The sequence below is a fragment of the Salvelinus sp. IW2-2015 genome, linkage group LG28 (genome assembly GCF_002910315.2).
Source record: "Salvelinus sp. IW2-2015 linkage group LG28, ASM291031v2, whole genome shotgun sequence".
Lineage (NCBI taxonomy): Eukaryota > Metazoa > Chordata > Actinopteri > Salmoniformes > Salmonidae > Salvelinus > Salvelinus sp. IW2-2015.
The window spans coordinates 8,490,195-8,517,319 of NC_036868.1; the positions used below are offsets into that span (position 1 = coordinate 8,490,195).

At 41.2% G+C, this 27,125-nt stretch overlaps 2 protein-coding genes across 2 annotated transcripts in view; both read right to left on the bottom strand.

Moving 5' to 3' along the window:
* Positions 1-24,582, bottom strand: part of LOC111954022 (dermatan-sulfate epimerase-like) — a 31,671-nt gene extending 7,089 nt beyond the window's left edge. Inside the window, exons 1-5 of the mRNA XM_023973517.2 lie at positions 24,414-24,582; positions 20,879-21,350; positions 15,238-15,491; positions 8,462-8,701; positions 159-366 (exon numbers count right to left, since the gene is read on the bottom strand). Coding sequence (XP_023829285.1) covers positions 159-366; positions 8,462-8,701; positions 15,238-15,491; positions 20,879-21,306 — 1,130 coding nt within the window. The 5' untranslated portion in view covers positions 21,307-21,350; positions 24,414-24,582. The remainder of the gene's footprint in view (positions 1-158; positions 367-8,461; positions 8,702-15,237; positions 15,492-20,878; positions 21,351-24,413) is intronic.
* A 194-nt stretch (positions 24,583-24,776) lies between these two features.
* Positions 24,777-27,125, bottom strand: part of LOC111954028 (5'-nucleotidase domain-containing protein 1) — a 91,179-nt gene continuing 88,830 nt past the window's right edge. The window contains exons 11-12 of the mRNA XM_023973524.2: positions 26,504-26,672; positions 24,777-26,220 (exon numbers count right to left, since the gene is read on the bottom strand). Of these exons, the coding sequence (XP_023829292.1) occupies positions 26,105-26,220; positions 26,504-26,672 (285 nt within the window). The 3' untranslated portion in view covers positions 24,777-26,104. The remainder of the gene's footprint in view (positions 26,221-26,503; positions 26,673-27,125) is intronic.

Consider the following 27,125-nt stretch of genomic DNA (forward strand, 5'->3'; position numbering starts at 1 on the left):
AGCCGCTCAAAATCCTATTTAAMATTCAGAATGGAGTAAATTATTTAATTATCAGTATGATAATAAACTGTAGGTCTAAATCCATACAATACAGCACATTTAACAGTACAACTAAACCAACAGACAAGAGCGAAAGAGAGAGAGTGACTCAGTCTCACCAGATGAACTCTGTGTGCAGTGTGCACCATCTCTGTCCCTTCCCGGCCTGTCCTGGCCCCTCCAACACCCGGTTCTGATGGATCAGTTCAGCCAGCCAGTTCCCGCTGCCGTTCCTCATCACGTATCGGTCCAGGAACACCAGCTGGCTCTCAGGCCCGTAGAACCAATTGTAGTTGGAATCTGCTACGGCTACAGTCCTCTGGAACCCTGGTGAGATGGAACAGGCCAGGGCCAAGATCCATATGGATTATTTTACAGTTAAAATATAGGAGGAGGCAACTGCAATAGTGGCTTTTCATAGTGGTTTGTTAGAGAAATATTGAATGTTATTATCATAAAACTCTTACAAATTTGAAGTGACCGCTACATACTGATCAGTCCAAGGTCCAGTTTGGTTGTACAAACAATATACCTTCTTATGATTCAATCTTGAGTAGTCTACAAAATGTAAGTAATACGGTACATGTTGTATAGATATACAGTGCATTCAGAAAGTATTCATACCCTTTGACTTTTTACACATTTTGTTGTGTTACAGCCTGAATTCAAAATGGATTAAATATCTTTTTACCTCACCCATCTAGACACAATACCCCAAAATGACAAAGTGAAAACATGTTTTTTGCTAAAGTATTGAAAATGAAATACAGTATCTCATTTACATAAGTATTCACTACATTCACTCCATTCACTCCAATACATGTTGGAATCACCAATGACAGTGATAACAGTTGAGTCTTTCTGGTTAAGTCTCTAAGAGCTTTCCACACCTGGTTTGTACAATATTTGCACATTATTATTTAAAAAATTCTTCAAACTGTGAAAACAGATATTTTCAAGTCTTGCCATATATTTTCAAGCCGATTTAAGTCAAAACTGGAACTAGGCTACTCAGGAACGTTCAATGTCGTCTTGCTAAGCAACTCCAGTGTATATTTAAGCAATAAGGCCCGAGGGGGTGTGGTATATGGCCAATATACCACGGCTAAGTGCTGTTCTTACGCACGTAGCAACGTGGAGTTCCTGGACACAGCCCTTAGCCGTGGTATATTGGCCATATATCACAAACCCCTGAGGTGCCTTATTGCTATTATAAACTGGTTACCAATGTAATTAGAGCAGTAAAAATAAATGTTTTATCATACCCATGGTATACCCGTGATATACCACGGCTGTCAGCCAATCAGCATACAGGCTCAAACCACCCATTTTATAATTGGTCTTGTGTTTTAGGTTATTGTCCTACTAAAAGGTGAATTTCATCTCCAAGTGTCTGGTGTCTGGTGGAAAGCAGACTGAACAATATTTTCCTCTAGGATTTTGCCTGTGCTTAGCTCCATTCTGTTTACTTTTATCTTGGAAAACTCCCCAGTCCTTAACGATTACAAGCATACCCATAACATGATGCAGCCACCACTGTGCAAAAAAATGTGGAGAGTGGTACTCAGTAATGTGTTGTATTGGATTTGCTCCAAACATAACACATTGTATTCAGGACAAAAAGTAAATTGCTTTGCCACATTTGTTTCAGTATTACTTTAGTGCCTTGTTGCAAACAGGATGCATGTTTTGGAATATTGTTTATTCTGTACAGTTTTCCTTCTTTTCGCTCTATCAATTAGGTTAGTATTGTGGAGTAACTAACTAGCGTTGTTGATCCATCCTCAGTTTTTTCCTATCACAGCCATTAAACTCTGTAACTGTTTTAAAGTCACCATTGGCCTCATGGTGAAATCCCTGAGCGGTTTCCTTCCTCTCCGGCAACTGAGTTAGGAAGGACGCCTGTATCTTTGTATTGACTGGGTGTATTGATACACCATCCAAAGTGTCATTAATTACTTCACCATGCTCAAAGGGATATTCAATGTCTGCTTTTTTACCCATCTACAAACAGGTGCCCTTCTTTACTAGGCACTGGAAAACCTCCCTGGTCTTTGTGGATGAATCTGGGTTTGAAATTCACTGCTCGACTAAGCGACCTTACAGATAATTGTATGTGTGTGGTACAGAGATCAGGTAGTTCTTCAAAAATCATGTTAAACACTATTATTGCTAAACGTTTACTCCTAAACTTATTTAGGCTTGCTATTACAAATTATGTTTTTAGAAATGTTTACAAATTAATAAAAAATGAAGCTGAAATGTCTTGAGTCAATTAGTATTCATACTTATTGTGTAAAGACAGACTACAGGGAGTGAACGTTTAATAAATAATGTACATGAAACAAAACCCGGACAGCGTCTGGACAGGGGAAACATAACGACATTAATGCTGACACTGGGATCAAACCGAGAAACAGACAGATATAGGAGGGGCAATCAACAAAGTAATGGAGTCCAGGTGAGTCCAAATACGCGCTGGTGCGCGTAACGATGGTGACAGGTGTGCGTAAGGATGGGCAGCCTGGCGCCCCTGAGCACCAGGGAGGGGGAGCAGGCATGACATATTGACTGAAGACATTTCAGCTTTGAATTTTTTATTCATTTGTAAACGTTTATAAAAACATTATTCCACTTTGACATTATGGGTTATTATGTGTAGGCCAGTGACACAAAATTTCAATTTAATAACATTTTTATTCAGACTGTAACACAACAAAATGTCGAAAAAAGTCAAGGGTTTTGAATACTTTCTGAAGGCATTGTAGAATCTTAATTTAAGACAGTTTGCTACAGCAGGAAAAGAATCCTGCAGCAACAGGAAATGTAAATTATTATGTGGATTATAATGAATGGACATTTTTTATACATTTGTATAAAAACGTAGAAGCCTTTGTTAAACCTCAAATACACTATAAATCTTACATATGTAGCTTCAACAGAATTTGAGCATTTTTAACACAAATGTCAAAAATGCATGGCATGCCATGTCCTAAAAGGGAAAGAGAAACTACAGGCCCTGTTGAAATTAGCATCTCCCTAGCTTTATTGCTGAAGCCATTTCCCCAAAACACACGGTTCCCATAAATTTAGCTTACTCTCAGTATCTAAGAAGAATGGCAGTTTGGCTTGAAAAGGTATCTTAAAACATAGCAACCAGTAGTAAATATTTAACCACAATAAATTGTTTATAAGCCAAAAACAACAACAGCAACAGCAATAACCAAAATCAGACAGTGCACTGTCACACCCTGATCTGTTTCACGTGTCTTGTGCTTGTCTCCACTCCCTACCAGGTGTCTCCCAGTTGTCCCAGTTATCTCCTGTGTATTTATACCTTTGTTTTCTGTTTGTCTGTGCCAGTTTGTCTTGTCTTGTCAGGTCTTACCAGCGTGTTTCCTGGTTCGCCTGCTCTCAACTTTGTTTTACTAGTCTTGCCGGATCTGACCTATCTGCCTGTCCTGAGCCTGCCTGCCGTTCTGTCCCTGTTTGACCCTGCCTTGGATTACGAACCTCAACCTGCCCTTTGCCTGCCCCTTTRTAAAATACTTTGGTGTAAAGTACTTAAAGTTGAAGTCGGAAGTTTACATACACTTAGGTTGGAGTCATTAAACTCATTTTTTAACCACTCCACAAATTTATTGTGAACAAACCATAGTTTTGGCAAGTCGGTTAGGACATTTACTTTGTACATGACACAAGTAATCTTTTCAACAATTGTTTACAGACAAATTATTTCACTTATAATTCACTGTATCACAATTCCAGTAGGTCAGAAGTTTACATACACTAAGTTGTCTGTGCCTTTAAACAGCTTGGAAAATTCCAGAAAATGCTTTAGAAACTTCTGATAGGCTAATTGACATCATTTGAGTCAATTGGAGGTTTACATGTGGATGTATTTCAAGGCCTACCTTCAAACTCGGTGCCTCTTTGCTTGACATCATGGGAAAAATTTTAATAAATCAGTCAAGACCTTAGAAAAAAATTGTAGACCTCCACAAATCTGGTTCATCCTTGGGAGCAATTTCCAAACGCCTGAAGGTACCACGTTCATCTGTACAAACAATAGTATGCAAGTATTAACACCATGGGACCACGCAGCCGTCAAACCGCTCAGGAAGGAGCCGCATTCTGTCTCCTAGAGATGAATGTACGTTGTGAAAAGTGCAAATCAATGTGCGAATCAAATCAATGTGCAAAAAGTGCAAATCAATACCAGAACAACAGCAAAGGACCTTGTGAAGATGCTGGAGGAAACAGGTACAAAAGTATCTATATCCACATTAAAACGAGTCCTATATCAACATAACTTGAAAGGCCGCTCAGCAAGGAAGAAGCCACTGCTCCAAAACCACCATAAAAAAGACAGACTACGGTTTGCAACTGCACATGGGRACAAAGATCGTACTTTTTGGAGAAATGTCCTCTGGTCTGAAGAAACAGAAATAGAACTGTTTGGCCATAATGACCATCGTTATGTTTGGAGGAAAAGGGGGAGGCTTGCAAACTGAATAACACCATCCCAACCGTGAAGCACGGGGGTGGCAGCATCATGTTGTGGGGGTGCTTTGCTGCAGGAGGGACTGGTGCACTTCACAAAATAGATGGCATCATGAGGTTGGAAAATTTCGTGGATATAATGAAGCAACATCTCAAGACATCAGTCAGGAAGTTAAAGCTTGGTCGCAAATGGGTCTTCCAAATGGTCAGTGACCCCAAGCATACTTCCAAACTTGTGGAAAAATGGCTTAAGGACAACAAAGTTAAGGTATTTGAGTGGCCATCACAAAGCCCTGACCTCAATCCTATAGAAAATGTGTGGCCAGAACTGAAAAAGTGTGTGCGAGCAAGGAGGCCTACAAACCTGATTCAGTTACACCAGCTCTGTCAGGAGGAATGTGCCAAAATTCACCCAACTAATTGTGGGAAGGTTGTGGAAGGCTACTTGAAACATTTGACCCAAGTTAAACAATTTAAAGGCTATGCTACCAAATACTAATTGAGTGTATGTAAACGTCTGACACATTGGGAATGTGATGAAAGAAATAAAATGTCAAATAAATAATGCTCTCTACTATTATTCTGACATGAGATGGTAGACGGAAGGAAGGTTGTTGCGGCAGGTGCTGCTTCTCCTCCAGATGCTCTTATTTTATCTAAAACATCAGGTGTACGCCGACCCCAGCTAAGTAACTCATGCAAAGATTTAAAGCGCAATTATGTGTTTCATCTCCAGTACATTGCCATGATTGTCAGTTATGTAGCTGCTCTACTGATAATCTCAGTGCGTCCTTGCTGGGATGACACAATCAATCTACTGCCGGAGAATATCAACACCAAACACATTGGTTCACCGTTACACAGGAGCGGACAGTACACAGCATACCATAATGTTCTGAATAATGRYCAAGTCTACCTCGCTCCCTATTCCACTGAACCGCTTAGGCGTAACAAACACAAGTCCAACATTTATCGGAAWCTGTTAAACTACCTGTTCACTACCCTCCTGCTCTCCGGGGATGTGCAACTCAATTCTGGGCCTAACATCACCGAGCCAGCGATACTCACCRGAGTGGAAAGCAGTGGATGGCCTTTGTCCAAGATGGACAAAGGGGGCGTTGTTGGGGCTGTGTTTCTGGACCTAAGGAAGGCTTTTGAAACTGTTAACCATGAAATTCTCATCACAAAATTGTCCAAGTTCAACTTTTCCCCCCGATGCCTTGAGATGGATGAAATCATACCTTGAAGGCAGAACTCAGTGTGTCAGAGTGAGCAATGAGCTGTCGCCCACTCTTAGYTATGATGTGGGCGTGCCCCAAGGGTCAATACTGGGGTCCCTCCTGTTCAGCCTGTACATTAATGATCTGCCTTCTGTCTGTACTGGGTCTGAAGTTCAAATGTATGCAGATGATACAGTGATATCTGCGCATGCAAAGAGCAAACAACAAGCTGCACAAGAACTCACTACTGTAATGGTCCAGGTTACAAAGTGGCTCAGTGACTCGTGTTTGCATCTCAATGTGAAAAAAACTGTCTGCATGTTCTTCACAAAGAGGGCAACCGTTGCTACTGAGCCAGATGTCTATGTGTCAGGGGATAAGCTCCAGGTGGTATCTGATTTTAAGTACCTTGGCATCATACTTGATTCCAACCTCTCTTTTAAAAAGCAGGTGAAAACAGTAATTCAAATAACCAAATTCAACCTAGCTAACAAACAGGCTCTCAAAGCGCTTGATAGAAAGCCCAATAGCCATCATCACTGTCACATCCTCAGAAAGCATGAGCTCCTGAGTTGGGAAAATCTTGTACAATACACCGATGCATGTCTTGTAATGGCCTGGCTACCCCTCCACTCAGTATTTTTGTTAAACAGAAAACCCAAACATATGGCAGCAGATCCACAAGGTCTGCCATGAGAGGTGACTGTATATTTCCCTTAAGGAAAAGCACCTTTAGTCAATCTGCTTTCTCTGTGAGAGCTTCCCATGTCTGGAATACACTGCCATCAGACACACATAACTGCACCACCTATCACACTTTCACAAAAAAYATGCAGACAGGGCTAMAGGCCAATCCGATTTGTGAACATAATCCCTAGCTGTGTATTGCCGCTTTCAATGTTGTCTGTTGTCTGTARCTTGTGAGGTGTGGAAACACTTTGTTGCTTTTATGGATTTTGTCTTGTTGCTTTTTGTGCTATGTTGTTCTGTCTGCATGCTATGTCTTGCTTGTCCTATGTTGCTCTGCGTGTGCTCACTGCTCATTGATTGTCTGTATTGTAATTGTTTTAATAACCTGCCCAGAGACTGCGGTTGAAAATTAGCTGGCTGGCTAAAACCGTCTCTTTAACTGAAACGTTGATTAATGTGCACTGTCCCTGTAAAAATAAAATCAACTCAAACTCAAACATTTCACATTCTTAAAATAAAGTGGTGATCCTAACTGACCTAAGACAGGGAATTTTTACTAGGATTAAATGTCAGGAATTGTGAAAAAACTGAGTTTAAATGTATTTGGCTAAGGTGTATGTAAACTTCYGACTTCAACTGTAAGTACAAATACTTYAAAGTATAACTTAAGTCGTTTTTTGAGGTATCTTTACTTAACTTTACAATTTCTATTTTTAACAACTTTTACTTTTACTCCACTACATTCCTAAAGAAAATGATTACTTTTTACTCCTTACATTTTCCCTGACACCCAAAAGTACTCGTTACATTTTGAATGCTTAACAGGACAGAAAAGGTTCAATTCACGCACTTATCAAGAGAACATCCCTGGTCATCCCTACTGCCTCTGATTTGGCGGACTCACTTAACACAAATGCTTCATTTGTAAATTATGTCTGATTGTTGGAGTGTGCCCCTGACTATCTGTAATTWWAAAAAACTAGAAAATTGTGCTGTCTGGTTTGCCATATACAAGGAATTTTACTTTTGATACTTAAGTATATTTTTGCAATTCCATTTACTTTTGATACTTAAKTATATTTAAAATCAAATACCTTTAGACTTTTACTCAAGTCGTATTTTACTGGGTGACTTTCACTTTTACTTTAGGCATTTTCTGTTAAGGTATCTATACTTTTACTCAAGTATGACAATTGGGTATTTTTTCCACCACTGGTAAAATAAATATTCTGAGTATGGAACTATCCGCCTTCTGTGTCTGCATCTGGGTCACATCCTGAGCTGTGATAGTGCATACGCGGGTGTGATACTAGGTGTGTGTGTTTCCCATTCTGAAAGATCGTCTGTTTACAACATTCCTGCCATGATGCAAAGCTAGATCTTGGACAAACAAATGCCCCATGTCAAATATTGTGGGAGTCCAAAACTAGATCTCCTAGAGCTGCTCAGCCCCAGTCACAATACAAAGTGTTGGGAGGGGGCCCTTCCTCCAGCACTGCCCTCCCCCTGACTTTCAGACAGTCAGCCAGAAAAGGAGAGGAGAGCAGAGGGGAGGGATCAGCACAGCTCTGACAGACCTCCAGGAAGCTATTAAGTGCACGCATGCATATCCCATATCAGGACAAATGAGTAGTTACACTCTCTAACATGGTGGTAATGCACTCAGGGGGTTTCATACATAATCTACTTAGAACTTGGGAAACATTGCCAAGAAGGACCCTGGCTGGATGTAGGGCCAGGACGGGTGCCTCAGCAGTTCACTAAAGCATTTATGAACACTTATTCACAGATTGTTGACTGGCACTGTATTTCCTTTAAAAAATGGTCTTGCTCCCTATACAATATCCATATGACCTTTTAATATATCACGTGATATCTAGACTAAATGCACAGTTAGAGGTAAAAAGTTGATCGAACCAAGCAACTTCTGCAAAGGGAAACATTAATTATGTTCTATGCAATTGAATGGCAGAGCAGAGCAGAGTATACAACATCAATTGTTGTATTACCTGGCAGGATGGTCCTGTACATGAATGCAAAGTGTTTGTGGAGCCAGGGGTGGTCGAAGTGGCTGATGGAGAAGTGTCTCTGCACGAGGAACATATACTGGAATAGAGAGCGGGTGGTATAGGTACCGTAGGCCACGCCCTCGTACAGTGAGCCGTCCGTCACGTCCTGGAGGAGCACCATAGACTTCTCCATGATAGCCAGAACCTGCTTAGTCCACAGGTAGGCCTCCTGCAGATAACCTGGAACAGAACAGAGGAGAAACCAGGGTCAGCTTAGTGGGTGTGAGATAGATTGCTGTCAGCCACCTAAAGTGTTTGTTGTCATGACTTTAACTAAGTAACTATGTGTAATATGTGGTCTCAAGTGAGGTACTGTAGTTGTAAATGCAGTTAAAGCTACTCAGTTATTCAAAATTCAGATTTCTTAATTTCCAGGAACTTCATACAGGAGCCTTAACTCACGTTATATGGAAAGCATGATACTACCATACCAGACTAATGTATAGCGTCTCTCTCTCTCTCTCTCTCTCTCTCTCTCTCTCTCTGGATCACACACAGAGTTTACTATGAGAAGAAGTGACCACATAAACACTCCAGCCACACTTCATTGAGAAATCCCAGTCCTTCACTGGTGCCTGGCAGCTACCTAGTGGACTGGCTCCAGCCACCCACTCACCGGTGCCCACAGCCCAGCCCCTGAGCCGGCGTCCACCCCTGTGTTTAGTTTGGGCTAGCAGATCAGTGGCCTACACAGAGCAGGTATTTACCATTAAACAGGAACTGCTGGCACACAAAGACCACATTTACACAAACAGCATCTCACTACACCAATGCCCACACTCCGGTTCCATACTCCCAAGTCCACACACTGTTTGGACAGTTCTGCATCATGGGCATCATGTAGGAATTAATGAACCAACATGTTTTATATAATTACAATAGAATATAAAAAAATACATAGAATTAAATCAAGTCAGGGGAATACCCAAACTAATCTGATTAATTTTATAAAGTCAAAAGATCCAATAATCTTAATGACCAGTAAGAAATTCTACCACCCATGGCTCAATCACATCACGTACAGTAACACTGTGCTCTAGCCATGAACTCCACAATCGATCTGGAGCCTAATGATGTGCCTCAGTTTACCTAATGACTGGCTGAGTGGATAATGCTGCTGTCATGCTGGGGCCTTATCTATGGCTTCTCTTCAGCCATGCTGTTAGTGATGTTACTGGCTCTGGAGCCCTCATCAGTACACATTAGTTGCCCACACCATGACGCTGTGGTTCGCAGGAATGTGGGAGGTCAAGGGATTTACTATTTATATGGTGCCATTTGACTTGCCTTCTACTCCTTTGAGGTTTTTTAACTAATTATGATTTGATGAGCCATTAAAAGAGAAGTTCTCTTTTTTACAACCAAATCTCTATTTTTGATTTCAATGGCATGTTCTAGAAGGGTCCAAACACCTCTTTTGTGATTTGACATGTTTTAGAGAAACTTACCCCAAACAGCAAATCACTTCCTCATCCTCATTGTGTATTATGGGGGCCCTAAAAAACATGAACAAAATAAAAAATAAAACACCTCAAAACATCCTTTTAGAAACAGAAAAGCTCTCAGTATTGTGATGCAGGTCTTTASATGTTGTACACATGAAGTTGTGTCATTCTGAACTTTATCCACAACGTTATATGCCCTTTCCCACAACTCGAGCCGTCTCGAGCGGTTCCATTTTCTGTGTAGCCTGCTGCTATAGGTAAMTGCCGAAATAAAGGAAACACCAACATATAGTGTCTTAATAGGGTGTTGGGCCACCACATGCCAGAACAGCTTCAATGCACCTTGGCAAAGATTCTACAAGTGTCTSGAACKTCCTGTGTGGAAGTACCCCATGCTTTCAATATACTTTGTATCACTCGTTTACTCAAGTGTTTCTTTACTTTTGATAGTTACCTGTAAAATGGACGGAGATGTATCGCTCGAGACACAACAAAATGGAAAATAACGTTGCGGATAAAGTTCAGAATTACACAATTTTATGTGTACAACATCTAAAGTCCTACATCACAATACTGAGAGCTTTGCCGTTTCTAAAAGGATGTATTTGGGTGTTTTCTTGGAGCCTTTGTTCATGTTTTTKGGGGATTTGCTGTTCGGGAAAAGTTTCTCTAAATTTGTGAAATCACAAAAAAGGTGTCTGGACCCAGTTGAGGAAAATTCCTGAAGCCTCTTATTTCATTTCCAAGAATGAACAAAGAATGATTTCTAAGAATGAAATAACCAAATATGACATAGGTTAAATACAATGATAGTGGGCTGACAAGAGTTTCTGCTTCATTTATTGACATGATGCCAATCAAGTGGGTTTAGATTATACAAGGCGGGAGAAGGAACAAGTCTAGACAATTGCTTAAAGCTGAGAGTATTGGCAAAATCATTTTCCATACTGTATCCACCGGGCAAAGACGTCAGATCTACAGTACCAGTCAAAAGTTTGGACACACCTASTAATTCATGGGTTTTTCTTTATTTTTACTATTTTATACATTGTAGAATAATAGTGAAGACATCATAACTATGAAATAACACATATGGAATCATGTAGTAACCAAAAAAGTGTTTAACGAATCAAAATATATTTCAGATTTTAGACACTTCAAAGTAGCCAGCCTTTGTCTTGATRAAAGCCATGCTGGTTAAGTGTGCCTTGAATTCTAAATAAATCACTGACAGTGTCACCAGCAAAGCACCCCCACACCATCACATCTCCTCCTCCATGTTTCACGGTGGGAACAACACATCCGGAGATCATCTGTTCACCTACCCTGCATCTCACAAAGACACAGCGGTTTGAACCAAAAATCTCAAATTTGGACTCATCAGACCAAAGGACAGATTTCCACCAGTCTAATGTCCATTGCTTGTGTTTCTTGGCCCAAGCAAGTCTCTTCTTCTTATTGGTGTCCTGGTGTAGTGGTTTCTTTGCAGCAATTCGACCATTAAGACCTGATTCACGCAGTCTCCTCTGAACAGTTGATGTTGATGTAACGTCCTGACCAGAGTTATTATGTGTTTTGCTTGTTTAGTGTTGGTCAGGACGTGAGCTGGGTGGGAATTCTATGTTGTGTGTCTAGTTTGTCTGTTTCTGTGTCCAGCCTAATATGGTTCTCAATCAGAGGCAGCTGGTATTCGTTGTCCCTGATTGAGAATCATATATAGGAGGCTTGTTTGGTGTTGGGATTTTGTGGGTGATTGTTTCCTGTCTCTGTGTTTGTGTTCTGCACCAGATAGGACTGTCTCGGCTTTCACGTTTGTTGTTTTTGTATTGTTGTTAAGTGTTCACAGTTTACCGTCTATTAAACATGTTAAACACTAACCGCGCTGCATGTTGGTCCTCTCCTTCAGCCCAGGAAGAAAGCCGTTACAGTTGAGAATTTATTTGGGCTGCAGTTATTTGAACTATGTGAAGCATTTATTTGTGCTGCAATTTTTGAGGCTGGTAACTCTAATGAACTTATCCTCTGCAGCAGAGGTAACTCTGGGTCTTACTTTCCTGTGGCTGTCTTCTTGAGAGCCAGTTTCATCATAGCGCTTGATGGTTTTTAAGACTGCAGTTGAAGAAACTTTCAAAGTTCTTGACATTTTCTGGATTGACTGACCTTCATGTCTTAAAGTTTGATGGACTGTCATTTCTCTTCACTTATTTGAGCTGTTCTTGCCATAATATGGACCAAATAGGGCTATCTTCTGTATACCAACACTACCTTGTCACAACACAACTGATTGGCTCAAACTCATTGAGAAATTCCACAAATTAACTTTTAACAAGGCACACCTGTTAATTGAAATGCATTCCAGGTGACTACCTCATCAAGCTGGTTGAGAGAATGCCAAGAGTGTGCAAAGCTGTCATCAAGGCAAAGGCTGGCTACTTTGAAGAATCTCAAATATAAAATATATTTTGATTTGTTTAACACTTTTTGGTTACTACATGATTCCATATGTGTTATTTCATTGTTTTGATGTATTCACTACTATTCTACAATGTAGAAAATAGTAAAAATAAAGAAAAACCCTTGAATGAGTAGTTGTGTCCAACCTTTTGACTGGTACTTTACATACAATTTTATTTGACATCTGATAAAGTTCTCAACAAACTGTCAAAATGTAAACCAAACGTGTTGTTAATTCGTGTTTGAATACGATGTAAATTACATTGAAATAACGAGGGAACTAGGTCGACTCAACCCATTTTGCCCATAGGTTATACAGTATGTGTAAAATAGACACTTTTTCACAAATCAATCAAGTGTTCATGTATAACAGCTTTTGTTTAAGGAAGCAACACAATGTWGTCTGACTGTGGCTATGACTTTGAATGTCTCCCAGAGTCCCAACATTCTACACTAAATAATACAACTTGAGCCCCTGGTGGTCGTAGCAGACAGGTGGATGATTCAGGTCTTAGGGTGAAATCCTGATGGTTAAATACTGATGAACCCATGGTAAACTACTGCACACRTGGCTGTCCAATTAGGATCCCACCACGGCAGACCAGCTGCCAAGCGTCAACATGCGGACACCGGAATGCACTGATCCCATATCAGATGCTGTCCTGCGATCTAGTCATCTGGTCCACTCTCTCCCCGTGACTCACCCTTTGGATAGAGCCCATACAATATCCCTTCTGATGATAAGACCATAATGTACACAGTAGCTATATGCTGAGATTAACTTTCTCATAGAGGTCTTAAGAGGTTTTATGCTTTGGACAGATRTGTMTTCCTTTATTTTCAACAGATGGAGCCTATCCCATTCTTATAAATAAATGCTTCAAATGGGCTTTTTATGTCCCCTATAAAAGAATACCCATATTTTAAAGAGAGGTGCTGTATTCTTCCATAAATCTCAGTACTATAGACATGTGCAATACAATGGCTCTGAATTAAATGTGACATGAAGCCAATGTTTGCTAGGATTGATTTCTGGCAGAACCTTAGTGGCAAAGTTCCATTTCTTCACTGGGTTCTTGATAGAATAATATTTGCCTGTTATGTCATACTTTTGCACAGGGTATGAATGATAAATTCATGACAAAGGAATGCAGGAAGTGAATATGCACACAGTAAAATAATTATGCCAGAGTTCGGCCCCTAAATAAACTGGTCCAAGAATGAGCAAAGTAACGGTTATCTGCCTTTTCTCAATCTGCTATACCCTAAGCAAAAACTGTTAGTTAGTTAAGCTACCTTTTAACAATTTGCAGCTGTTCAAAAACATACAAGYGCAAAGTCAGCTTTAAACATTTATACAGTCAGTACATAGACCCCAGGCCATGACCAAATTACGTTTATTTCCAAGGTAACAGAAGGGTTAACAACCAAAGCTGCTGGACCAAACTCGGTTTTTCCTGGACTTGAAACAAAAAAGCTGATTCAAAACACAAAAGGGGTACTATAATTCTCCAGTCTGCACCCCCCCCTCTCCTGCCCCCCCCCCCCCCTTTTCAACCCTCTGCTCAGTATCATAAACCTGACTCCAAGAAAAACCACGATGACCACAGTAATCTCCATAAGCCTGCTGTCATTTAGTTTACATGACTTCCTCATTCTTTCTGTACCAGAAACACTTCCCTTGTAAACAAACCAAGATATACCATAGCACTGCTGGGGACAACAAGAACAACTTCACCTTCCTTTGGCCTCTCTGCCTCTCCGACTGAAACATCCAATAAAATACAACCAGGAAATTGAAAGCAAAACAATAGAAGGAACAGTTTTGAAATGAGCAGGAAATAATAAGGCCCTTTTTCAGACTTATGTTCCYTCCTTAAGTCTCTACTAAGAGAAACACTGGGAAAAGGTCAATCCAGAATGTTATGGAATTGTGTGGAGAGTCTCCGCTGGAGAAACAATTATGAGGGATTAAGTGCAGCTATGGAGAATAAACCCGGGCTCACTGAATGGAAATTCCAGCCCAGAATGTTTGTCTACTCAGAGGCAGAGGGGGCTGACTGGGAAGCCTCCACTGGATGAAACAATCTTACTCAAGTCATATGGAGCTGGACTGCAGCCATCCATTTAAGGCAAATGTGATTTCAAGTAACTCAGGAAGGATGTGACACAAGTTAACAAGAAGAGGCCACAGTATTCCAGGAACATGAATAGACTAAGTAGAAACTGACCAATCTACTGGATCTACACTGAGTGTACAAAACATGCTCTTTCCATAGACTGACCAGGTGAATCCAGATGAAAGCTATGATCCCTTAATGATGTCACTTGCTATATCCTCTCCAATCAGTTTAGATGAAGGGGAGGAGACAGGTTAATTAAGTATTTTTAAGCCTTGAGACAATTGAGACATGGATTTAAGTGCCTTTGAACGGGGTATTGTAGTAGGTGCCAGAAACATTGGTTTGAATGGGTCAAGAACTGCATTGCTGCTGGGTTTTTCACACTCACACCTGTGTGTATCAAGAATGGTCCACCACCAAAATGACATGATCTAGGTTACAGAGTAAAAACTGTAGGAACCCTCTGAAAGCTGATGATGTAATAATAAATGTGTTTGTGTTTAGCTGCACACACACACACACACACACACACACACACACACACACACACACACACACACACACACACACACACACACACACACACACACACACACACACACACACACACACACACACACACACACACACACACACACACACACACACACACACACACACACACGTTCACAGTGCATGGACCAGATGTACTCACCCTGGGCCATGTAGACCAGGCTGCCAGTGAGGAGAGCCACACAGTTGGTGGGCTGGTGGTTGTGCAGGTACTGGAAGCCCCAGCCGCGGATGTAGGACTTCTCATACATGAAGCGCGTAGCATTACCGATCACCCGCAGGAAGCGCTCCTGCTGCACCTTGCTCAGGTACTCATACAGGAAGTCATAGGCTGTAGCGAAGCCAACCAGAGAGTGGGCTAGAGGAACCTCATCCCAAGGAGCATCTTTAACYAACCTGCAACACACAGAAAATGATTGATGAGTATAGTCCTCTGTGATAAATACGGATTTATATTGTGCCATTTCCTAACTTTGAAAGACTTAATACAATATGTAGTATCCTTACAAATAGTTTTGAATTAATTGAAATTCCTTTTTCACTCTAGCCCAAGCAAGGCAGGTGGAGCTTTCTCTTTGTCAACGCTTCAATAAGTGGTGAGTGCAGAAGTCAGGCGCAGAGAGCAGGGTAGTTCCAAAAGATGTGGATTTTTAATWTTCCAAATACAACCAGAGAGAYGGTCACGCCACACACACAAGGGCGCGTAAAGTCCCAGTCCAACAAACAGGACGAAACTGAGCAGGAACAGACACCACAAGAATAAACGAACACCACAAACAGACAAACAAGCCCGCACAAAAGCCGGCGGGCCAACTGGGTTTAAATAGCCCACAACCAAACCTAAACAYGAAACAGGTGCAACAAATCAGACACAACTAAATKAAACAGAAAAGGGGATCGGTGGCAGCTAGTAGGCCGGCGACGACGACCGCCGAGCGCCGCCCGAACAGGAAGAGGCACCATCTTCGGCAGGATTCGTGACACTCTTTTTATAAAACAACTAATTGACCGACATCTGTTCAATTATTTGAATTTCCATTTCGTTCATTTTTTTTCTGTGAGCGCAATGAGCAGTTTCTCTGGAGATAAATCAGATCAAGCTCGAACTGAGCAATGTAGTAGGCTTTCCAAAAGGCCAATATTCTACAAAGTTTAGTGTAGGACACATTAATTAACTAATGTGGAGTTTCTTGTCCCTATTATCCATTGTGCACCTACTTGTCTGAGCTAAGACTGATATTTAATATTCAGCAGTCATAAAAGTATGCCTTATTTACTTTGAAAAACTGCTAAAATAGTGACTTTGTCAGACAGCAGCTCTATAGAGATGATGACTTGGAATTAAATAATAAAGTCATCAAATAGGCCTGAAATGTTTTTATATACACAAGAACTGAAATATTTTATTAAAGTGTGAATAAAGGATGGTTAATAAGTGATAAGCAGTAATGTGCAGTCACTACCATCATGGGATATTAACTTTTTTATTATCTGTTGTTACAGCATTCAACTCACATAAAGCATAGTGCATTTAATGTCTAAAAACATTATCAAAACCAAAATCGAAAACAGTGATTATTTTTTCATCGAACCAAAACCAAACTGATCTCAAAACAAACGATTCGCTCAGTACTATAAGCTCCAATAAAAACAGAAAAGTTTAACTACATATTCTTGAAAGTTAAATGTCATCAAAAGTGTAGACTTTAACTTATCTTTCTCAGGGCCATTTTCTGATTTGGCAAAGATCTAAATAGCTTTCAGTTCTTTTACCAAAAACATGCAAAACAGCATCTTCACACATGCTTTAAAGTCCAACAACATATACTGCCTTTTAAAGTGATATATAGTGCACTATGTGCAATTTCAAAAGTAGCTGGCACCTCATACATTTTGAATGCTGACTGAATTGTGTTTTTAAGAGCTACTAATTGTGAAATTGGCAAATTAGTCCTTACCCATGCGTTAATGTCATATAACACCTACGAAGTGTTCTTGAAAAGYTCTCTCTGTGTAATTATAGTAAAAATGACAGTAAAATGTGGCAGTAAAATAAAAATCCAAGAAGGAAATTGTATTTTGAGCAGTTACCATTAAAGTGCATGCCATGTAAATACATTTTCATCCCCAACTTGACAATCATTCTTCTCAGAACATATAAAAGAAATAGTAGAAATCTGTTCCACTCATCACATGGACCCATACACTTTACTCCGTGCCAAATATCAAAGAAGCTGCCATACTTTAAAATTTGATTTTTTATTCCAGCTCGGATGTKGCAGTGCTTGCAAACTATTACAGACTACAAAGGGAAACCCAGCCGCGAGATGCCCAGCGAGGCGATCCTACCAGACGGGCTAAAGGCCTTTTGTGCTCGCTTTGAGAAACGCAACACTGAAGCATGCATGAGAGCACCAGCTGTTCTGGACGACTGTGTGATCACTCTCTCCGTAGCCAATGTGAGCAAGACCTTTAAACAGGTCAACATTCACAAGGCCGCGGGGCCAGACATATTACCAGGACGTGTACTCAGAGCATGTGCGGAMCAACTGACAAGTGTCTTAAACTGACATTTTCAACCTCTCCCTCACCAAGTCTGTAATACCTACATGTTTCAAACAGACCACCATAGTTCCTGTGCCCAAGAAAGCGAAGTTAACCTGCCTAAATGATTACCGCCCTGTAGCACTCACTTCGGTAGCCATGAAGTGCTTTGAAAGACTGGTCATGGCTCACATCAACACCATCATCCCGGAAACCCTAGACCCACTACAATTCACATCCCGCCCCAACAGATCCACAGATGATGCAATCTCAATCGCACTCCACACTACCTTTCCCACCTGGACAAAAGGAACACCTACGTGAGAATGCCTTTCTTTGACTACAGCTCAGCGTTCAACACCATAGTACCCACAAAGCTAAGGACTCTGGGATTAAACACCTCCCTCTTCAACTGGATCCTGGACTTCCTGAGAGGGTAAGCAACAACACATTTGCCACGCTGATCCTCAACACGGGGGCCTGTCAGAGCTACCCTCCTGTATTCCCTGTTCACCCACGACTGTGTGGCCAAGCCTGATCACCGACAACGATGAGACAGCCCATAGGGAGGAGGTCAGAGACCTGGCAGTGTGGTACCAGGACAACAAMCTCTCCCTCAACGTGAGTAAGACAAAGGAGCTGATAGTGGACTACAGGAAAAGGAAGGCCTAACACGCCCCAATTACATCGATGGGGCTGTAGTGGAGCGGGTCGAGAGATTCAAGTTCCTTGGTGTCCACATCACCAACAAACTATCATGGTCCAAACACACCAAGACAGTCGTGAAGAGGGCACGACAATGCCTATTCTCCCTCAGTAGACTGAAAAGATTTGGCATGGGTCCCCAGATCCTCAAAAAGTTATACAGCTTCACCATCGAGACCATCCTGACCGGTTGCATCACTCCCTGGTATGGCAACTGCTCGGCATCCGACCGTAAGGCGCTACAGAGGGTAGTGCGTACGGCCCAGTACATCACAGCCATCCAGGACCTATTTACTAGGCGGGGTCCCAGGAAGGCCCAAAAAATTGTCAAAGACTCCAGTCACCCAAGTCATACACTGTTCTCTCTGCTACCGCATGRCAAGCGGTAGCAGAGAAATTACCTCGACTGACCTGTACCCCCTCACATTACCTCAGTACCGGTACTCCCTGTATTATTTTATTTTATAGTTATTTTATTGTGTCACTTTTTATAATTGTTTAAACTTTATTTAGTAAATATTTTCTTAACTCTATTTCTTGAACTGCATTGTTGGTTAAGGGCTTGTAAGTAAGCATTTTGCGGTAAATTTCAACTGTTGTATTCAGCGCATGTGACAAATAAAATTTTATTTTATTCACACATATCAATGATATGCAGCTACCCTCTGGCAGCATTTCTTCCATTTTATGTAACTAATACATTATTTCCATCTGTCAACGACTAGTTAAAATGTTTTTTTGATGACAGTCTTTGGTTCACAAACCAAGTTTAATGCACTGTTAAAGTATTTAGAATGAGTACTGCTGTACTGTACTGTATATTACATTACACCAAAGCACACAAGACATCTCTTCTGTGTGTTTACACATGGACTGCCTTAAAACAAACCAGGGACCAGAGTACGTCACAAGCTGGAGTTTACCGGTCGGAATATGGTTCTCCTCGACAAGTTGTCGGAGCCACTTTTATGGATCCCTGTGAGATTCAGAATTCAGAAACTATAGTAAATGTGTGGCTGAGGAGAGAACTCACATTGTATGTTGTTAAACTGGGAAAATGTGCTCAGTGGGTTATCATTTCTTAACTTGTGCCACGGACAAATTTTGTGAGAAGTATTGGCAAATTTGGACTAATGCTTCTGGTCAGTACCCATAAGAAAACCTTGTCTCTCCCTCTGAACGGGGTGGCTAGACGCAGCAGCTAAAGACTAAGTAGAGGATTTAAACAATGAGGCTGAGGTAATGCTTTTTTCTGAAAAAGGATTGAGAGATAAGGAGAAGGTGAAACTGGAAAAGGGAAGCCCTCTGACCATGAAGCTAAAAGCAAAGACGTTCTGAGAACGCAGGCACCATGACTCCAAAATTGGTTGCGACAGTGAAATGACTTGCCTCATATGTCAGAGACCCCTCCTTAACACTGAATTCATTGGCTTGCGACGTGCAGAGAAAGCTTGTTATGAAGGACTTTATAAACTGTACTGTTAGTGAAAATATTAAAACCACAGAAGTTTCACAATCACAACCCTCACAGGAGGTCGGGGGTCATCTGAAGTACAGTACTGTAAGGGTTGGTTAAAATACAGAAACAACATGCTATCTCATAGGTGCCCTTGTCTTAGCCTATGATTTTTGTGCAACATAATGTGAACAAGTCTGCATGATAGCCTAGTACGGTTAAATAAATATCATATACTTTTGATTCAAATATAACATCATTCAGACTTTAAGCGATTCCCTTCTGATTCTGTAGACTGGGACCGCATTAGCACATCCTTTTGGTTGGGGGTGAACAATGTGAGATGCAGATGAGATTTCCCATGTAAYCACTCAGAGTACCCCAGTCAAATGWCTATCTCAGTCTCTGACCTCTAATCCAGAGCAGTAGTAGAGGCTGAAACCCTAGTCCTCCCATCCCACTGCAYAAGGCCAGGCAGCTCAACATCGGAACATTTCATTTCCTTTCAACGGGGGCATGTTCAGCAATGAATTCGAACAGCTGCTAAACATATTTCCTGGACCACAGGCCCATCGGACCACAATGCATCTCTACTTGCAGGTCTGGCCATAAAGAAGGGGAGTAGGATTTGTCATGTATCCCCAGTGGGCACATGGTGATGTACAGAAGACAAATACATTGATTAAGCTGCATCTGTGCATTCTCCAAATATATCAGTATTGGTCATTGTAATGAGAAAAACATGTGAGAGTTTTTCTTACTGCAAAGGGTAGGCTAAGCATAAAACAATAGAGATCCCAAGGGAAGAACGGCTCAGTTTTCTGCAATTGAGAAGCAAGGAATTCACTCAGGGGTTGAATTTGAGAATCTACTGTACACAGTAACTGTTCCCACGGGGGCTGAATTTGAGTAACTACTCTGAAACTGTTTCCACAGATTGTATCTCATATTTCTTTTCCCTATAAGTAGGGATGATGTTCACAGACAATTGATTGCATTTAGGTTTGCTTTCTGCAGCAATATCTCGGATAAGAAGATGTACACAAAGATTTGGGAAAAACAAAGATAGAAAATATACCAACTAGGCTGAGCTGCCATCCTCTCCATGTAATCCTTGGCCAGGTCAAGGGCCCCGGCCCTGTGTGGGTAGAGTAGACAGAACATAGACAACACTCCCAGGTTGTTTCCATACACCTCGTTCCAGCGGGCGCTGAACTCTGCCGGGCTCCAGGAGGGCAGGTATTCCTCAGGGTGCTCCAGCATGGCCTCCCCCGCCTCGCGGATCCTTGCAGCCATCTCCTGGTGAGTCCCAGCCGCTGCTGCCTGCAACTCCTCCACCTCACCCTGGCCGAAAAACAGCATGGGGTGTCCATCGTAGTTCCCTCCCATGAAGGGTATCCCTCCAGTGGGGTCCGTCTCCTCTCCCATCCCCACCACCGGGGACACCAGGGGCCACAGTAGACTTATGAAGAATGCTGTGGGGGCCCCTCTGGTGTAGGTCCTCATCCTCACATCAGAGAGGGCACCGTGGCATTTCCAACAGAGCTCAGCTGAGGAGGAAAGGAAAGGGGAGAAGAAAATACTTTGAGAAAGCTAGCCAGCCATATTCTCTCTCTCGACTCCCCAGCCTTTTCATACAAAGGGTGCATTCCTTGAATAATTGGATACAGCTGTATTCCTGATCATTCTGGCTATCCTCTACTGTTTTGAAAGGTTATTAAACACTACAAAACCATAGCACTTGCTGTAGACTGTCACAATTGAAAGGAAAATTGAGCTCTCTGTTGTAAAAATGCAACTCTTATCTTTATGAGTAATCATAACAGACCCCCCCCCCCCCCACCTCCCCCATGTGTGTCTTGAGAAGAGGTAGCAGTAATGTGTAAAGTGTGCTATGACATCTATTGTCGAGATGTGTGTTCATCGCTATGAATCCTGAGGCCTAGTTCATTCTTGTATTGACAGTATCTCAGGCAAGTCTAGCCATGTACACCCACATAGTCAGACACGTTGTCCTCAACACTCTAAAGGTCATAGAGTCCCCGATTAGTATTCTTATTCATCAGTTCTACTGGTTTGACTTAACCGATGACTAAGATGACATAGGTCAATTTGACACTATGGTAGTGCTAGTCATCTCTTCTCAGGAACATGGACGTACATTCCAGGACCTTACTCTTGGCACTTGTCTAACAGAAAACCATTTGGTGGTGATTTGAAGGTTGTCTAGAGAGTCTAGACTCTGGTCAGTTCCATTGGCATGAATTGTCTGTTGTGTATTATGCTACACTATTTAGTGTTGCCTAGCAGTGTTCTGTTCGAGACCACCTTAAGCGAGACTGATTCAAGACCAAGACTGGAGCGAATTGAGTCTGAGTCAAGACCAAGACCAGAGGGGGGGGGAGGGAGGGGGGGAGAGAGAAAGAAAAGACCGAGACCGGGAGGGGGACGAGAGGTTCGAGACTGAGCCAAGACCGAGACCAGAAAAATGTGAGTCCAATTCAAGACCATGACTGTAATTTTGTAAAATCGTCACCATGACAAGAGTTTAAAATGTCCAGTAGAACATATGGATTCTTTAGACAGAGAAAGACTAATGATTTATAAAATAATACAAATAATAATTGTTATATTATTTTCAATGATGTTCTGATTAAATCTATTCAGTTTTTGTTAGAAAGGAAAGGGTTAACACTGAAGAGAAAAAAAGATCCAATCAGGATTTTTCTATGGTGGTCTCTGGAGAGATAAATCAGCCATTGGCTAGGCCATCAGAAGCTTGATAGAAGGCATCTGACATTCAATTGTATTTGGGCAACTTTTTTGAGTGACAGTGGAATCAACCAATCACATTGACCTGTAATGGGTTGGACCGTTTTTACAAAAATGCATGGAAACGTATGCCTTCTCGAAGGCCAACAGGTCGCTGTGCAATAGCGAGCAACGGTTTAACTACCTAGCTTTTGTTGTAGGCTATTGTAGGCTAGTTTGCAGTGGCTGCAGCAGGTGTTATCAAAGAGGATGTTGTTGCTAATTTGTTAGCATCTCCCTTTTAAACAATAACTTTCAACAAGAAGTTAAGTTTCAAATGATCATCATCAGGTGAGTGGAACTGTGTTTTTTATTGCAGCTCGCATGCTGTTGTTAGCCATCTCTTTGAAAATAACTTCAACTACATGACCAAAAGTATGTGGACACTTGCTCATCGAACATCTCATTCCAAAATCATGGGCATCAACATGGAGTTGGTCCCCTCTTTGTTGCTATAACAGCCTCCACTCTTCTGGGAAGGCTTTCCACTAGATGTTGGAACATTGCTGCGGGGACATGCTTCCATTCAGCCACAAGAGCATTAGTTACAGTAGGTCGGGGACTGATGTTTGGCTCGCAGTCGGCGTTCCAATTTATCCCAAAGGTGTTCGATGGGGTTGAGGTCTGGGCTCTGTGCAGGACAGTCAAGTTCTTCCACACTGATCTCAACAAACCATTTCTGTATGGACCTCACTTTATGCACCGGGGTATTGTCATGAAATAGGAAAGGGCCTTCCCCTAACTGTTGCCACAAAGTTTAAAACACAGAATCGTCTAGAATGTCATTCTAAGATTTCCCTTCACTGGAACTAAGGGGCCTAGCCCGAACCATGAAAAACAGCCCCATACCATTATTCCTCTTCAGCCAAACTTTAGTTGGCACTATGCATTTAGGCAGGTAGCGTTCCATTTCATGAAGCTCCCAATAAACAGTTATTGTGCTGACGTTACTTCCAGAGGCCGTTTGAAACTCTGTAGTGAGTGTTGCAGACTATTTTTAGTGCTACACGCTTCAGCAATCTCGTTCTGTGAGCTTGTGTGGCCTACCACTTAGTGGCTGTGCCGTTGGTGCTCCTAGATGTGTCCACTTCACAATAACAGTCCTTACAGTTGACAGGGGCAGCTCTAGCAGGGCAGAAATTTGATGAACTGACTTGTAATTACTGTAGAATAATGTGTCAATAATGTATTTTGGAAAGTATTCTATACTGCTCCATCACTAGAAAGTAATACAACAAACCCTAAACTCGTGTTTATATTTACAATGGCAATATTTATTAGGCAGCTCCACAGATCTTTCTTTACTTGGATGTTCTCACCTCCTTACCTTGGATAGCCACTTTCAGGCCGCCAGCGTTTTAACTTGATACTTATATTAAAATACACCTTTGCCAAAGTGTCCCAGCTTTTTCATATTAGTAGTTTTCATAGGACATATAATTATATATTTTTATACCTAAACACACCTCTGAGAACATCCTACACATTTCCATTTGGTAGGCTATCGAATGTCATCAATCGAGTAACGTTACTATCCTTGTACGTGACTTTTGTCATCAGTGTCATATTAAGAAAACTATTGAGTTCATTATTTCGTTTTATATGTACTTCTACTTAAATAAATAGTACTTTTCTTAGGTTTAATTAATTATTATTCTCACATTGGAAAAACGTTACACCTACTAGTACCACACCACATAATCTCAAAATAGGATTACGCGCAAATTGCGCACTGAAATTGACATTTTCCGATCAGTGAAGCCTTGGTGTAAAGAATGGTACACTGATTAAGATTAGCCTACCTGTCAAAACCAGTTGTTGTAAAATTGTAGTCCAGATTTGATACTCCTACCAGTCACTTCATAATAGAATCCCCGCGACATTCATCGATGCTTTGAATCTTTCAAGTGGTGAAAAAAAATTACCATTCTGCGTAAGGGGAGAAATTGCTGTTTTGAAGAGAACGTCATCAATTCTGTTGTATGAGGGGCAGTATGGGTAAGTGCCTAGAGAAGTGGGACGTGGGAGGGAGACCGAAAGTAATGATTGTACACACAAACAACCAGGTAGGCAGAACAGATTTATAGAATTGAAGGCAGGCAGCCAATAGTCTCAAATAGGTTTGAAACAGTCTATTCCAATTTGGTAATGATCTCTGACTGACACATTTTCAGAAATGTTTTATTTTTACTGTCAAGAAACACAAAGCACGAGAAAAGGCAGTGTAACAAAATTGTAGAACATTTTTTTAATTTCATAGACAGTACATTAAACACTTTCCCTGTATCTTCTCTAGAACACAAGAGCACTAATGAATTGAACATAAGGCAAAGGGGCTTATAAAAGTTTGCAAATCACATGAAAAAAAGTAAATGGATCACTAAAGCTGCATTGTGTTTTACACCAACACACATTTATAACAAATAATAACCCACTTTGGCTTCCCAATTAAAGTCTCCTGTCCTCTCTTATCAACTAATACAGTACTTACTCTTAAAAGCATATTAAGACTTTGTTTCTTATCAATATAATACAACTAGTCTATATGCAGTCCACCAACACATGTAACCATTCAGGAGTCAGTTAAAGCATCTCTTCAGATTGGTACTGCATATGAAGCCTAAGTATAACACATTTTTACACAGTCACCCCAACAGCACTATAGTTCACTGCTGCACCAAGATAATACATAGAGTACACAGAGCATAGTATTAACCACCCAGTATTACAGTTTTCCTTTATTATTATTATTTTTCCACAGAAAGGTAACACCAAGGACAGATTGTGCCATTTCTTCAAGAACAATGCTCTTACACAAAATCAATACAGGGGAAATGTTTTACCTTTAAGGGCATCTAAAGTTACTGTTATTCAAATGCATACAGCGAAACAAAACCAAACTGAATGTTTTATGTATTATACACACACTAATACCATGAATACTTGACATAATGGATTATTCGGAATTTCTCTCGGGAGACAAACACTGCTGGGACTGTTCAACGTTGCATTTCAGATCAGATTTGAGGTAAGGACACACAAAAACAAAATGTAGGACATTATTTGTGGGGCTTGAAAGGTTTGTTACTACTCTAAAGAGTTATTAACTTAGATTGAATGATGCACTTACAGTATAGGGGGTTCAACTGGAACACCAATTACCTATCTATCTACATAAAAAAATAGTGGTCTTCACATAAAACAATATGAATGTGCTTTAATCAGCACTGTATGCTGACAGATACCTACACAATTTGCAAGTCACATTTTCTACACACATGTACAATAATCCACGTAAAGAACAACGTTCAAATGTAGCCAAGTTACTTACAGAGAGATACTGTGCTTTTACATTCCCATGGTTTCTATCAATGTGAGCGTGATTTCCTGTGCTCTAGGGATGATTGGCGTGGTTCAGGTGTGGAACTACAGGAAAGATGGAGGCACATTCCTCCCCACTAGGCTGAGGAGCGACTCTGGGAAGAAGGACTCTTTAAGACGACTGACTCTGGCATTTCTTCAGCAGGGAATCTGGAGGTCTGGGGTAGTAGCCGGTGGTGCAGGGTTTGTTGGGAGAGAACCTGGGGAACTTGTAGTCCAGAGGGAGATCTATGGAGGGTTGAAAAAATGTGTGAATAATACGACGTCACATCAACCAGTTTGGTCTGCTTAGCTGAGACAGTAGCTTTGCTAAAACCAACCTTCACAAAAAGGTACAGAAAATATTCCAGAGACACTTCTCAACATGAATAAGGAACGGGTAGTAGAGGATATCTGGGGTCAAATGCCTCTTCAAACGAACAAAGCACGCCTCTCTCAAGACAAGACGCTACAGTAGTTAGGTAGGCCATTACGCAACACAAGAGTCCCCATAGCTCTCTCCTCCCTGTACCTGCAATAGACTCCACACTGGGGATGGCCATTGTGCTGTATTTGTGGATGCTATGGCAGCACCAGGTGAGTTTCTGGGTCTCCTCATCCCCTCCAGGAGTCTTGTGTGCGTCCACAAAGTAGGATCCCCACTGTTCGGATGGCGCAGAGGGAGCCTTCATGCCCTGGTCCTGAAAGCACATCACACGTGCTAATAAGGGAGTGATTCTCTGACCAGACAGAGGGAATGAATCCTACTAGGAGGGAAATTCATGAGTAATGATGGATCCACTGTTTTTTAACAGGAATTTCAAAATAAAAAGCTGTGTGGAGTTAGTCTAAAGTTTTCATGTCACCTGCACAAGTAGGGAAAATGCCTTTCTTGTAAGCTCTAAACCCAACAATGCAAACAATGTAATGAATAACAATGTAATACTACAAATAACAAGGTAGAACAGAAACACATAAGAAATGAAAATAAGAAATAAGAAGAAACGATAAAGTAAGAAGTTATATACAGGGCCAGTTCCAATACCATATTTACAATGTGCATGAATACTGGAGTGATAGAGTTAGATATGCATGTACTGTACCGTATGTATGTACTGTAAGGTGACTAGGCATCAGGAGATATGATAAACAGA